This window comes from Hydra vulgaris, chromosome 12 (genome assembly GCF_038396675.1).
Source record: "Hydra vulgaris chromosome 12, alternate assembly HydraT2T_AEP".
Lineage (NCBI taxonomy): Eukaryota > Metazoa > Cnidaria > Hydrozoa > Anthoathecata > Hydridae > Hydra > Hydra vulgaris.
The window spans coordinates 80488830-80499827 of record NC_088931.1 but is presented as its reverse complement, the minus strand read 5'-3'; the positions used below and the strand labels follow the sequence as shown (position 1 = coordinate 80499827).

The following is a 10998-nucleotide window of genomic DNA, read 5'->3' as shown; positions in this document are numbered from 1 at the left end:
GTTTTTAAATTACATGTTGACAAGCATTTTCTCCTGTTGATTTGCGGGTAGCGATCTTTATCGTCTAAAACCATGTTAAAATCACCCCGAGTATTGTAAACTGATTATTTGAGTTTTTAATTTTTATTTTTTTAGATATGTTTTTGAATAACCGTTTTCTTTTGATTTGATCAGTGTAGCTCGAACCAGATTTTGCGCAAACGTTTATTATTAGAATAATGTGGTATTCGTTTTCCACTATAATATAATTATAACCCAGCTAGCACACTTACGTTGGGCCAACGTATGTAAAACCATCGTAAACGTCGGCTGTTTTTTCTAATGCAAAACCAACGTTGATCCAATGTCATTTGTTTAATGATGAAATTAATACCGATGGAACTAAAAACAGCTGGCTCATTTACATTGGTTCAACGTATGTAAAAACATCGCAAAAAATTGATTGTTTTTAGGATGTAAACCCAACGTTGATCCAATGTTATTAAACCGACGTTGATTTAATGTGTATAAACCAACGCTGAATTAATGTATGTAAAAACATTGCAAAAGTTGATTTTTTTTACGATCTAAACCCAACGTTGATCCAATGTTATTCACCCGTCGTTGATTTGATGTATATACATACATTGGAACAACGTTGGATTTTATACAGTGGATTAACGTTTTTTTTTTTTTTTTTTTTTAGGTGCCCCAAGAAGTCCTAACGGTCTTGTCACAGAGCACCGCGGAAGTGCATTTAACCAGGAAGTTCACGCCTCCTTCCTTACCGTGACGCGAAAATATTGTCCAGAGCTCGTTTCGAACCTGGATCTCCTGCTTATAAAGCAAGCGTTCTAACCACTGCGCCACGGCCGCACAAAACTGACTTCCATAAGTATTTAAAAACATCAAACCTTGAATCTCTTTTCATGAAACCTACTGACAAAAATGAAATTCCAGTTATTCTTTCAATAACAATGCCAAGGCTTCTGTAACAAACAGCATTCCAACATTACGTTTGCATAGAGAAAAGGCGGATATACAAATATACATTTGTATAATTTATGAGAATTATTTGTCATTTAGATATTTCAGTTCATCATGGAAATATATTTGCTTATATATTTTTCTCTTTTTTATGTAATGAAATATCAAGCCACAAGCAAAACAAACATAAATAATGTCTGTTTAATCAGATGCAATAAATTATAGGTTAATTTATGTGTAGTAAAAATTGTTAACTCAGCATCAAAATGGCAGAAATGCGTATATATAAATGCCAATGATATATTATAAATAATAGATGTCTAACTTCCGCGTATTTTTTGAAGCAAAAATCGGCCATTATGGGGGGCAAATTTAAAAAATAGTAAATCACGGTTGTTTGGATCAAATAATATTTGATATTTAATATTCAAAATTTATAAATCATGGTTAATTCTTGTGCTGCAGCTGGTTGCACAAATAGAGCAATGAAAAACGACAACAGAGCATTTCATAAATTTCCAATTAATAATAGGGAACTCTGTAAAAGGTGGATTGTTGCTATAAAACGTGAAACATTTATTCCTACTGAGCACAGCCGCATATGTAGTGATCACTTTTTACCTTCAGATTACAGTATACCTGATTTTAATAACAAGCCTAAATTAAAACCTTTTTCTGTGCCATCTTTTATTATTGATTCAAAATCAAAAGTCAAAAAAAAGTTTAGTTCTATATCGCCACAAAAAAATAAAAAGAGACTCATTAAAAAAGTTTCAGAAACAGGCAGTCACCATCACATCAATTTCCATTCGGATATAAGTGATAACAATAATGTTGCTGCTAATAGTAACGAAATTTATATTAATAGTGTTATTTTAAAAACAACAGAGAGTATTGATTGCCAGGTGGATATAGATAGTAGCTTTAATATTATCGAAAGTAGTAACAAAATTATTAATGATGATACTATTATTTCTAAAAGTACATTATCGACAAATGCAAGTCCAACTAAAGCAAAATTAAAGGCAAAAATTAAAATTCTTAAACAAAAGTTGTGACGAAAAGAAAAAAAATAAATTCATTAAAAGTTATGCTAAAAAATCTAAGCAAAAAAAATTGTTTCTAACGATGCTGCTAATATTCTTTGTGAAAACTTTAGTGGATTGACTTTTGATATTATAAAAAATCAGTTTAAAAACAATACCTCACTTCCAAAAGGGCATAGGTATACTGATGAAATTAAAAAATTTGCAATAACTCTGCATTTTTACTCACCTTAAGCATACAATTTTCTACGGCCTATACTCCATTTACCTGCTTCAAGCTCTCTAGCCAACTGGACTTCCTCTGTAGATTGTGAACCTGGTTTTTTTGAAGATGTTTTAAGTACAGATACACCAGCTACAGAAGCATTGGTATTTATGCTGGTAGGATAACGAGGTCATTGGAAAACACCTATTGGCTATATACTGTGTAGTAAAATAACAGCTGAAAACCTTTCATGTCTTATTAAAAAAACATTAACAGTTTCCTCTGATAAAAAAGTTAATGTACGTAGCATTACATTTGATGGTGTAAATGTTAACTTTAATTCTGTTGCATCACTAGGATGTACATTTGGGAAAAGACAAGAAAAAATTAATGGAAGATTTACTTTTGAAGGCTATAATCACTACTTGTATGTAATCCCTGACCCAAGTCATATGCTAAAATTAGCTAGAAATGCATTATGTGATTTAGAGGTACTTAAGGATTGTGATGGAAAATACATTAAATGGAGTTATATAAAACTTTATATGAAATACAGGAAGAAGAAGGATTAAAATTTGCAAATAAAATCTCAATAAAACATTTATTTCCAGCGTCACAAAATGAATGTTAAGTTTGCTGCACAAACACTTAGTAGTTCAGTTGCAGATGCAATTGAATTTCTGATGTTTTCCAAACGTCCAAATTTCAAGCATGCTGAAGGAACTATAAATTTTATAAGGGTCATCGACAAATTATTTGATATGCTGAACTCTAAAAATCTTTTTTCAAAATCGTATAAGAAAGCTCTTTTTTTGAATGATTATCCTTATTGGAATGCAGCTTTTGATCAAATAATAAACTACTTATCAAAGTTGACAGATGCTAATCGTACTCAATTATCAAAACATAGGAGAAAAACCTTTGTATTAGGGTTAATTGTGGCTGCAAAAAGTCTTCAACACTTAGCCTATGAGCTTTTGACTTTAAATGTTCATCCTTTTAAATTTTGCCTAACATACAAATTTTCACAAGATCATCTTGAGTTACTGTTCTCTTGTATTTGTGGAATGAATGGATTTAATAATAATCCAGATGCCCTCCAACTTAAGTCATCTTTAAAAAGAATTCTTTTGCGCAATTCTATTGTAGGCTCAAAGCATGCAAATTGTTTAACATTTAAGGATAATGCAAATGGCTCTATTTTTGCATTAAAGTGGAGTAAAAAATATGCAATTTATTCAAATCCTGAAACAGATTTTTTAAACTTTGATATTGATATTGTTACAATTCAAAATTATCTTGATAATACCTTTATCTATAAGGAAGCAATACTAGGATATATATCTGGATTTATTGTAAGAAGATTATTATCAAAGATAACATGTTCTGTGTGTGCAAACTCACTTATTTCCCAAAACAATTTTGTGGAACATTCTTATGGAACATCAGTTTTTTCATTGATTAACATAAAAATAGGGGTGGGCTTATTGCTCCAAGAAATGATTTTATACAAACTATAATAGTATGCGAGAGTGTTTTCAAAATTTGTGTCTGCGGTGACAATTTTAAAAAACCACAAATGAATGTGGAACAAAACCTTAAACTGAAAATGATTTATGAAGTTAATAAAATTATTAGTGAAAAACATTTTTTTAAAGACCTAAATGAACACGATGCTGAGCATGAAGCTGTCACTGAAGACATGCATTCCACACAACTGATAAAAATGTTAGCAAATGACTTTTTTACAATCAGACTGCAAAGATATGGCTAATTATATACAGAAAAAGTTTTTAAAAAATCAATGATTGGTCTACGTCAACAATCTAATAAATTAATTACATTCAAAGGCTTATAATATAAATATAAAATAAACAATATAAAAGGATAATAAATTACTTAAAAATTCAGTTTATATATATATATATATATATATATATATATATATGTGTGTGTGTGTGTGTGTGTGTGTGTGTGTGTGTGTGTGTGTGTGTGTGTGTGTGTGTGTGTGTGTGTGTGTGTGTGTGTGTGTGTGTGTGTGTGTGTGTGTGTGTGTGTGTGTGTGTGTGTGTGTGTGTGTGTGAAAATATTATAAATAAAAATATTAAATTAAATTTTATTAACTGTTACTTTTCTTGATTTGTTATTTATATTGAAAGACTCTTATTTCAAAGGAAAGATATTCTTTATATACCTGAATACCTATGGAGCTTTTTTTGTATTGAAAACCTTACTAGATTATAACATAACATTGAACTAAATTTATTTAATTATTGAAGGTAAATCAATTATAGAAAAAAGTAATAATGATTTTTATGATAACAAGAAGTTTTAACCATAAATAAAATTCTAACATTTCTAGAAGGAACCTCTAAGTTGTGTTACACAGAGCTTAGTTAATAGTCAAAACAGTTTTATAAAATGTTTCATTACAATTTTTGACTCTGCTTACCTTGCAGTTATGTTATAATACCTCCTAGCATTACTGCAGAGGGTAATTAATGACTAACAGGTGCATAAAATGTAAATAGATTATAGATTAAAATTCAACTAAATCTAAGATTTGAGTTAAATGTTAAATTTTAAAATCAAAAAAACATGAAATAAGTATGATTTTGAAATGTTTAACAAAAAAAAAGAGCATATTTTACTTAATTATTAAATTTTAAATCAAAATAACATCAAATTTTTCAGATATCTGTGTATCGATTTTTTATTGATTACATTAAATTAAACAATCTTAAGCTTCGTATTTGTTTTGTTTTGATAAATAGCGTAAAGATTTTGCCCCCCATAATGGCCGATTTTTGCTTCACTTTTTCTTATGCCGATTTACGGCAGTTAGACATCTAGTTATTTTTAGTAAATCATTGATAAATGCATATATACATATATATACGATTATACACGTGTATAAATACATAATATTTTATGTTTAAATGTATATGCATAACATGAAGAAAAAAAATTCGGTTTCGATGAAAGGTAAATATAAAGTTGAGGAAACGTAAAATATAACGTTGAATCAACTTAAAATACAACGTTTTACCAACGTAAAATACAATGTTTTACCAACGTAAAATACAACGCTTTGCCAACGTAAAATACAACGTAAAGTACAACGTTGAATCAAAGTAAAACATTACGCAATGCCGACTTAAAATACAACATTGAACCAACGTTGTTTTTTGGTTGTTGGCGACGTCGCATTTGTAACCAAAATGATATAAAAACAACGTTGGCGGTCGATGTTGGGCCAACGCAACGCACAACATTGTTCTAACGTTTTATCAATGTATGTGTGCTAGCTGGGAATGACCATCAAGGTCTTCGAAATGTTCAATTATTTTAAAGTTATAATTAGTTTGGTTAGTTAAGATCAAAATACCACCTATGTGTGACGTACCACTCGAGAAAAAACCTGGAATATACTGCCCTTTGTCGTGCAACTCTTTTCGAGCCTTCCTTTTGAGGAGTCGGCGATGGTGCATTTCTGCTACAAATATTTTTGTCGTTTTTTATTTCGATTAACTCACCTTCTTCAACGTCGCTTTGACTTTCGCTGTTTCTTTTTAGTTATAGTTTTTCTTCTCGATTTTGTTAGCAGCTTTTAACAACTTGAAAGCTTGGTTCTGTAGAAACACTGACAGGTATTTTGCTGTCAGTTTGCTCTTTAGCAAGCGTAATATTTTCAATCGTTTTCTCTTTTTCCGCCAATTTTTCGCTATTTATTTCGAGAGGCTGTTTTCTTTCTTTGGGTTTTTCTGTTGAGTTTTTAATAATTTTTGAGGGTTCCTTATGTGAAATGCATTGTTGTTGGGGAGGGTGTGAGTTGCAGCATGTTTTGCAGAGAAAAGATTTCCCTGCAAAATGTAAAGCGATATTTATTCCATCAATTTTGATCGTATGTGGAATTTCTTCTAGTCTTACAGAAGGCTTTATTTGAATCAGCCTTCGACCGTCTTTCATATTTCTGTTAAAGCGGTACGTTGTGTGAGTTACTGAGTATAACTCGCTTATAAAGGGCTGCATTTGTGCTAAAATTTCATCGTCCTCAATTTTAGGGTCACATTTAACGATTATTAGAAGACCAATGTCACTCCGTATCTTAGAGTTTATATTCTGGTTACTACCAAAGTATAATTGTACAATTGTATACTTGTTTCATTAACGAGAATCGCATCTTCTTTTTGATTCATCTCTATCACCCAGTTTCCTCTGGTATTGTATGTCATACTGCTGACTTTATTTTCGCCAACAATTAGAGATATTTTTTGATAAATTTCCTGGGCTCGATTTCTTTGATATTTCTTGTTAAAAATTTCGTTAGGATTCATAAACACATTATTATCAATAACACGCTCCATACGATGAATTTTGTTCGAGACAACTCCAGCGTAACTAGCCATTATAAACAATCACCAAATAAAATTAAAAACGAATACCTTATTAACACAAATATAAAACTGTTAGTTTTTTGTGTTTTTTTCCGTATCAGCCATTATGATAAATTAACGTTGTTGTTGGGTATTGTGGTTTATCCTCCTCCGGCTAATTGCCATATAGAGACCACAAACCCGGGCCCGTGAAGATAAGTTTAGCTCACCAATCAGCATCATCACCAGCATCGCTGATCAAGAGTAAGTGAATTTAGGAAGAACGAAGTAAGTTAGAGTGAAAGTCAGAAGAAGTTGAGTTAGAAAGATAGCATAAAGAAAGCGGACAGAATTAACGTTGTTGTTGACGTTTGAAGTTATTTATTTGCTATACCAATATAACATTTGATAAAAAAATCATTATTCATGTTTGCTTGTAGCTTAATATTTTGTTGTAAAAGAAAAAGAAAAATAAAGCAAAATGTATCTTTCAATTGGAAAATTTGAATGAAAAATAATTCTTATAAACTATACAAGTATATATATATATATATATATATATATATATATATATATATATATATATATATATATATATATATATATATATATATATATATATATATATATATATATATATATATATATATATATATATATATATATATATTCTTTCTTTTTTACTTATTCATCTCTCTTAGGTCGAGAAAGCCACAACAGTAGAGGAGGCTTCTTTCAAAAGATATGTCAATTTATAAATACTTCAAAAAATTATATTTTAACGCTGCAGAAAGGTACAAAAACAAACTTGCTATCCTTTTAATTAATCAATGTACGTACAAGTTCCCTGCAAATGCTTGGAAAGATGACCCAACAGAATGGCCATCCGTTCAATACTATGATGTTAATCATTATTTAATAAAAAGTCTTAAAATCTTTTCTCATGAGGCCATGGATAACTGCAAAGCATTAGATGCTTATGTCTCTGTATTTTGTCTCTGGTTGGGTGCAAGAAGTTTTACATATGACAATAAGCTCAGGTTTTGTTGTTTTTAAAGCAGAAGTTAGGCCATCTTACAAAACAAACGACCCAACTCACACACCGTGGATTGCTGTTAAAAACAAAGGATCAATTATATTAAGTCACTGTACCTGCATGGCAGGGTAAGTTATATTAAATTTTTTTTTTAATTTTCCCCATACAATTTTCTAATCTTATGTAGGATTATGTGGGTTAAAGTTATACATAATAACTAATGTGTACGTGGTATGTATATGCTTGATAAAATAATTTAATTTGTAATTAAGTACAAAGTTCTAGAAAAATGTGATCCTACCAGAACTAATCACGTCAGAAAGACTGAAAATAATATATATGACTTTAAATGTTACAAAATTAAAATTTTATATGCAAGTGACAGAAGAATTCGTTTATGAAAATTCATTTTAAAAAATTGATGAAACTTTCTATTGTGTGTCATATTATTATACATGTATATATATATATATATATATATATATATATATATATATATATATATATATATATATATATATATATATATATATATATATATATATATATATATATATATATATATATATATATATATATACGGCCCTATCTTATATATCGGTGCCGGTCTGAAAGAGAATATATTATGAACACAACATGGCGCTACGAGTATGCAAATAAACGTGCGAAAATTAAGTTTTATAGTATTTTCTAATTACCTTGTTTAATCTTGAGTATCTATTTATAAAAAATGGCAGAAAGTGGTAAAGTTGGTGTTTCTCCTCCAATGTTAGATTTAGTTGTAGATAGGTATGCTGCATTTTGCTCCTGGATTGATAAATGGCAGGATTATGTTTTGTTGTCGGATTTAGAGAAAAAACCACTTGCGTATCAAGCTGGTATGTTAAGGTACAGAAACTTGAAACATTTACGAATCATTAAACCTAACCGAAAATGAAAAAGCAGATCCAGCTATTATATTGGAGAAAATGGAAGTGTTTGCTAAAGGTATTATTAATGAGACTTTAGAAAGACATAAATAGTTTAAACGTTGTCATGAAGATGGTGAATGCTTTGATGATTTTTTAACCGAAGTTAAATTATTAAGTAAAAATTGCAATTTTTGTAATACTGAAGATTGTTTTGGCAGTTTATTAAGAGATAAAATTGTATATGGAATACGGTGTGACAAAGTACGTGAGAAATTACTTGCTGAAAAGACTTTGACACTAGATAATGCAGTAGAAATTTGTCGTTCTTCAGAAAAAGCACGAGATGGTTTATCTGAGTTGCGAAATAATAAAAGTGAAAGTGTAGATCGTATTGGGAAACAATTGTACAGTAAAAATAAATTTAAATCACCCACACAGAATAGTGATAATAGAGATTTTAAATTTAATTCATTGGTATGTAAATTCTGTTTAAAAAAGCATCCATTTATTCGTGGATCATTTCCAGCATGGGGTAAAAAGTGCAGAGACTGTAGCATTATGAATCACTTTTCAAATAGTTCAGTTTGCCTAAAAGCAAAACCAAATATTCCTGATAGAGAAGTTGATCAACAGAGCGATGGTAAAAATTCATCAACTATGCAGCATCTAGGTGCGTTGTTTTTAGGAAGAGTTGGAGCAGATTGTGTAAACAGACCTTGGGAAATTCAATTAAAAGTAAAATATGGAAAAATAACATTTAAAATTGACACAGGCGCTGAAGTCACAATTATAGGAACTAAACATTTAAAAAAGTTTGGAATTAAAATTGAACATTTATACACTACTAATAAACGACTAATTGGTCCTGATTATAAGCAACTCAATTGTCATGGATATTTTAAAAAATCATTCTCTTTAAACGGTCAGAACAGTAAATTAATTACTATATATGTTTGCGATAATGTGCAAAATGCTTTATTAGGAAGACCAGCCTTACAAAAGTTTAACCTAGTTAAAGTAGATATTCCTGAACAATTCATGTGTGCTATGATTTCAAAATCAAAAAGTAACATTGTAGAACAGTTTCCTTCAGTATTCAAAGGGTTAGGAACTATTAAAGGTGACCCTGTACATATAACAACACAAGAAAATACAACACCATACCACATTAGAGTACCACGACGAGTAGCGTTCCAACTACTAGAACCGTTGAAGCTAGAGCGTATGAAAGAGATGGGTGTTATCAAAATAGTAAATCTACCTACAGACTGGTGTCATCCAATAGTAATTGTGAAAAAACCAAATGGACTACTTCGTATCTGTATTGATTTAACACAATTAAACAAAGACACCAAGCGTGAATTCTATGAACTGCCAAGTGTAGACGATTCATTGGCCCAACTTGGAAATAGATGTAAATATATGGCAAAATTAGATGCTAACTCAGGATATTGGCAGTTACCAATGGATATTGAAAGTCAGTTAAAATGTACATTTACGACACCTTTTGGGCGATTCTTCCCAACGAGGGGTCCATTTGGATTAACGTCACACCCTGAAATTTTTAGTAAAAAAATGGATAAAGTTATTGATGGTCTAAAAAGAGTGGTTAAAAGTATGGATGATTTTTTAGTTTTTGGAAATACAGAAATGGAATATAACGAAAAACTTGTAGCATTGTTAAATATATTTGCTGAAAATTGAGTTACCCTTAATGTAGAGAAATGTTTATTTGATCAAACAGAAGTGGAGTTTTTAGGTCATAAAATTTCAGCAGAAGGAGTAAAACCATTGACCAAAAAAGTTGAAGCAATAAAAAATTTTCCAAAACCAACAAATATCACATCTTTACGTAATTTTCTTGGCATGGCCTAGCAATTAGCAAAATGCAATCCATCGCTTGCTAAAGTAGCTGAACCCTTGCGAGATCTTTTGAGTTCAAGATCAGCATGGTTTTGGACTGAAAATCATACTAGAGCATTCAATGAGGTAAAAAATAGTTTAACCAATCCACCCATTTTGGCACACTACGATGTTAAAAAACCTGTAAAAGTAAGAACAGATGGAAGTTTATTAAATGGACTTAGCGTAATAGTTTACCAGAATCATAATGGTATATACAAACCAATTGATTGTGCATCTAGATTTAATACGACAACTGAAAAAAATTATTATCCAATTGAAATGGAAATGTTAGCAGTAACATGGGGGTGCACACGCATGTCAAAATATTTGTATGGTTTGCCAAATTTATATTAGAAACAGATCACAAACCATTAATTCCAATATTAAATTATCACTCACTTATTGATATGTCTCCAAGAATTTAACGTTTAAGAATGAAGTTATTAAGATTTTCATTTACTGCAGATCATGTTGCAGGCAAATCTATTACTGATGTAGATGCAATATCTCGTGCACCTGTATCTAATCCTACAAAAGAAGATGAGATTGCAGT

General features: G+C 30.2%; 1 protein-coding gene across 1 annotated transcript; it reads left to right on the top strand.

Annotated features, from left to right (window-relative positions):
* The first annotated feature begins 1409 nt into the window (after positions 1 to 1409).
* LOC136088394 (THAP domain-containing protein 2-like) lies at positions 1410 to 2024 on the top strand. Its single transcript, XM_065812101.1, has one exon. It carries the CDS (start codon positions 1410 to 1412, stop codon positions 2022 to 2024), a length of 615 nt encoding a protein of 204 aa, XP_065668173.1.
* The last annotated feature ends 8974 nt before the right edge of the window (positions 2025 to 10998 follow it).

Coding starts and splice junctions, on each gene's coding strand:
- LOC136088394 (XM_065812101.1), top strand. CDS start 1,410: ATGGTTAATTCTTGTGCTGCAGCTGGTTGCACAAATAGAGCAATGAAA.